A 3,729-nucleotide genomic window follows, 5' to 3' on the forward strand; every position below is an offset into this window, starting at 1 on the left:
AGGTTCAAAAAATACTAGTACTAGTAGAAGAAAAGGTAGGAGGAACAGAAGAGGCCCACCAACTCATTTGAATTTGTGAGCTAAGCTCAATTTTGGAGGCATTGAGGTATGGGACCCAACTAAGCAAAATTTTTCACAGGGTGGGGGTTGGGTTGTTTTTTTCTGTTCATGGCCAATTAATATTACAGAGGCTTAGGCATTCAAAGAACCTGACATGGTCTATGATGCTAACTGCACCCTTTTCGGTTCAGACAGATGCTTGGGTCAAAGTTTTTCTGAATATGCCAATTAAATATTTAGTTTGTTCGATTGCAGAGATTTCGGTGAAAAAGACATGAAATCACCCATAGAGAGAAATATGAGAGAGAGAGAGAGAAAAGCAGATTCCAATTTAATCTTTAGGTTTTAGGTGGTAATAGATACAACATAGCACATACTATAATGTATAATGCATATTATAATTTATATTATAGTCTAAGTAGAACCCTTTTCTTGTCCAAAAAAAAAAAAAAAAAATTAGAACCCTCTTGTTTGTGCTCCTATATATATATTCTTCAACTTGGTGCAACTTCATATTGTCAAAGTATTTTTAACTTAATAGACTCTATACACATACAAGAGAAGAGAGCAACATATATGGATATGGAACTCAATGAGAATGTCTTCTTAGAGGAATTACTAGCTCTGAGAAGAGACACTTTTGAAACAGTCCCAACAGAAATGAATGAGCTATTCAATAGTGGCTGGAGTTTTGATTACTTTGATCAAAACCCATCAGCCATTGTCTTTCCAAACTCTTGCTATGAACAGAACATGGATAGTACCTCCTACAGTTTCAATGAAGTGTATTGCCCATATGGCAATGAATTCTCAGCTCCACAGCTCACTGATTCTTCACTCACCACACTTGATACACCACCTTTCCCTGTTCAAGAAGACTATCCATTGTCAATGATGGAAGAAGAACTGGGCATTCTCGGGGATGAGATTCACAACTTGGAAGTGCAAGCTTCTTGCAAAGTAGAGCCAATTCAGTCTCCAGAAGTCCCAGTTTTCAACATGGATACGTGCCTACAAGGGAAGAATCGAGCTAAGAAGATACAGGGCCAGCCATCAAAGAATCTAATGGCTGAGAGAAGGAGAAGAAAGAGATTAAATGATCGCCTTTCAATGCTAAGATCCATTGTTCCCAAGATAAGCAAGGTAAAGTAGGAAGACTCACTTTTTATATAATTATTATTAACTATTCCTTGCTCTACCACTCTAAGCATGAACGTGGTTCATTAAGTAGAGGCTAATTTGGATTTTGATTTAGCAGATGGACAGGACATCTATACTTGGAGACACTATAGATTACATGAAAGAACTCCTAGACAAAATCAACCACTTGCAACAAGAAATTGAAGTGAATTCAAACGTGATGGGCATTTTCAAGGATGTAAAACCAAATGAGGTTGTGGTTAGAAATTCACCAAAGGTAAGGACTTTATCCACACTGCTTGATTAGTAACCCCTAAAACTAAGTACAACTTTATTGAATTAACAGAATCCTTAATGAGTTAATTGTCCATGTTGTCTTTTCAGTTTGATGTGGAGAGGAGGAATGTGGATACAAGGGTTGAGATTTGCTGTGCAGGGAAGCCAGGGTTGTTGCTTTCAACGGTGAATACCCTAGAAGCATTAGGCCTTGAGATTCAACAATGTGTCATTAGTTGCTTCAATGACTTTGCAATGCAAGCTTCTTGCTCAGAGGTAGTTGAAATAACTCTCTGGCAATTGCTCTTTGGTGCCTTTTTTTGTTTTTTTTGCTTCGTTTTTGTTTTACTTTTATTATCTTTTTCACTTTTTATTAAGCAAGTGAAGTTAATGTTTTCTTGTCTTTCATCCTTGTCATGGCAATAGGAATTGGAGCAGAGAACACTACTAGGTTCTGAAGACATAAAGCAAGCATTGTTTAGAAATGCAGGATATGGAGGACGATGTCTTTGAAGATAAAAAGAGAGGAAGAGGAAAAGGGGTAAAGTTGGATGAAGTTTTTAGAGATGGGTTTTCAAATCTCTATATTTTCAATGAGGTTTGCTAGTGAGAGTTGGAAGTTTTCTTCTTCTTCTTCTTCTTCTTCCTTTTTTCTTTTTTTCCCAGATTTCAATAAGGGGTAATTCCTTGAGAGCTATGTAATTTTTGCTTCAATTGAAGAATGAAGATGTCTGTTTAATGCAAAATTGTTTTTACTTTTTTGCTCCCCACATGCCCAAGGAAAGTAAAAGTTTGCTACATTCAATAACCATAATGCAGTGGGAATGTTTTTGGATTCTCTCGGAACTTTAAAGCCCAATCTAAGCCATTTTTTAAAGGCTATATCTCAATAGTAACTAGTGTTTTACCACAGCCACAAAACCAACTTTCATCTGGTGGCTGTTGATTTTCCTAGTAATTATCGTGTAACAAAATATAAAAAGAAAGAAGATAATTGTTGCTCCTATATCTTCCAAGACTTCCATCAATAAATTATCAGTAGGAGATGATATGGACACAGGAAGAAAAAAAAAAAAAGGCAGAAGCCTGAATAAGTCACAAGTATGTAATTTGTGAAGGAGACACTCCAAAGGTGGTCCATCCACTCCAAAACTCTAATACCACCCTTCATTGGTCTATTGAATTCTTTTGCTAATTGGACTATAGTTCATGCTCTTTTGAGAAGTCAATTTTATCGCTCACAATATAACTAGATCGACCCTTTTGAGTACTAGGATAGAAAAGATATTCATCTTTGTGCTTAGGGTTCTAGAAAGAAAAAAAGGCAGAAGCCTGAATAAGTCACAAGCATATAATTTGTGAAGGAGACACTTCAAAGGTGGTCCATCCACTCCAAAACTCTAATACCACCCTTCATTGGTCTATTGAATTCTTTTGCTAATTGGACTATAGTTCATGCTCTTTTGAGAAGTCAATTTTATCACTCACAATATAACTAGATCGATCCTTTTGAGTACTAGGATAGAAAAGGGATTCATCTTTGTGCTTATGGTTCTAGAAAGAAAATATATTCATCTTTGTGCTTGGGGTTGTAGAAGAGAGAGTCATGTAATTTCTTTGGTTTTTTTCCTTTCTTTTATGACAAGTATCATAATTTTTTTTTTTTTAAGTACTGTGGTGTTATCTATTTTGTGCTTTGGAAAGGGAAGAAAAAAAGAGAAAGGGGGGGGGGGGGGGGCGGGGAGTCATCATTCATGGTTTTCATAATTTTTCTGGCATTGTCTGGTAGTAAAAGCAAAATGATTATAGTTACTACTAATTTCAACTTCGAGAATTTGAACTGGAAAGCACACAGCCTACGCACAAACTATGGCACAGAATTTTAAGGTTTATCAATCAAAAGAAGCTTCAGAAGCATTCGAAGGTGTAAAACAAGCCAAGTGGACCAAAAAGTAGTTTATTTTGTTGCTAATGCAAAGCTAATCAGTAGTACATGTTTTACTTGTAGGGGAAAAACAATAAAAGTTTTCACTTGTAGACTAGACAGGCGGAATTTTTCCAATATGTTAGCACAAAAAGATAGATGAAATTGCCAAAAAGCTAGTTTTACATTCACATTCAGAAAATACAATTGACAGTTATTTCACAACAATATCCAGAGACTCTCCATCTTGTAGTAAAAGAGGATGTTCTATCGATGCATAAGTTCTAACCTCTAACCAGTTTGTTTGTTTGCTTTTGTGTCACAATATA

At 35.9% G+C, this 3,729-nt stretch overlaps 1 protein-coding gene across 1 annotated transcript; it reads left to right on the top strand.

The window, feature by feature from the left end:
* The first annotated feature begins 211 nt into the window (after positions 1-211).
* On the top strand, positions 212-2,222 carry LOC142612532 (transcription factor bHLH93-like). The gene is made up of 4 exons (XM_075784612.1): positions 212-1,203; positions 1,319-1,477; positions 1,585-1,752; positions 1,903-2,222. The coding sequence occupies exons 1-4, from the start codon at positions 442-444 to the stop codon at positions 1,987-1,989; spliced, it is 1,176 nt and encodes a 391-aa protein (XP_075640727.1). The 5' UTR covers positions 212-441; the 3' UTR covers positions 1,990-2,222.
* Positions 2,223-3,729: the final 1,507 nt, after the last annotated feature.

The sequence above is a fragment of the Castanea sativa genome, chromosome 10 (assembly GCF_040712315.1).
Source record: "Castanea sativa cultivar Marrone di Chiusa Pesio chromosome 10, ASM4071231v1".
Lineage (NCBI taxonomy): Eukaryota > Viridiplantae > Streptophyta > Magnoliopsida > Fagales > Fagaceae > Castanea > Castanea sativa.

Bases quoted from the DNA above. Each gene is read 5' to 3' on its own strand.
- LOC142612532 (XM_075784612.1), top strand. From the start codon at position 442: ATGTATAATGCATATTATAATTTATATTATAGTCTAAGTAGAACCCTT. The intron at 1,204-1,318 runs GTAAAGTAGGAA...TTGATTTAGCAG, and splicing joins TTGTTCCCAAGATAAGCAAG to ATGGACAGGACATCTATACT. The intron at 1,478-1,584 runs GTAAGGACTTTA...TTGTCTTTTCAG, and splicing joins TGGTTAGAAATTCACCAAAG to TTTGATGTGGAGAGGAGGAA.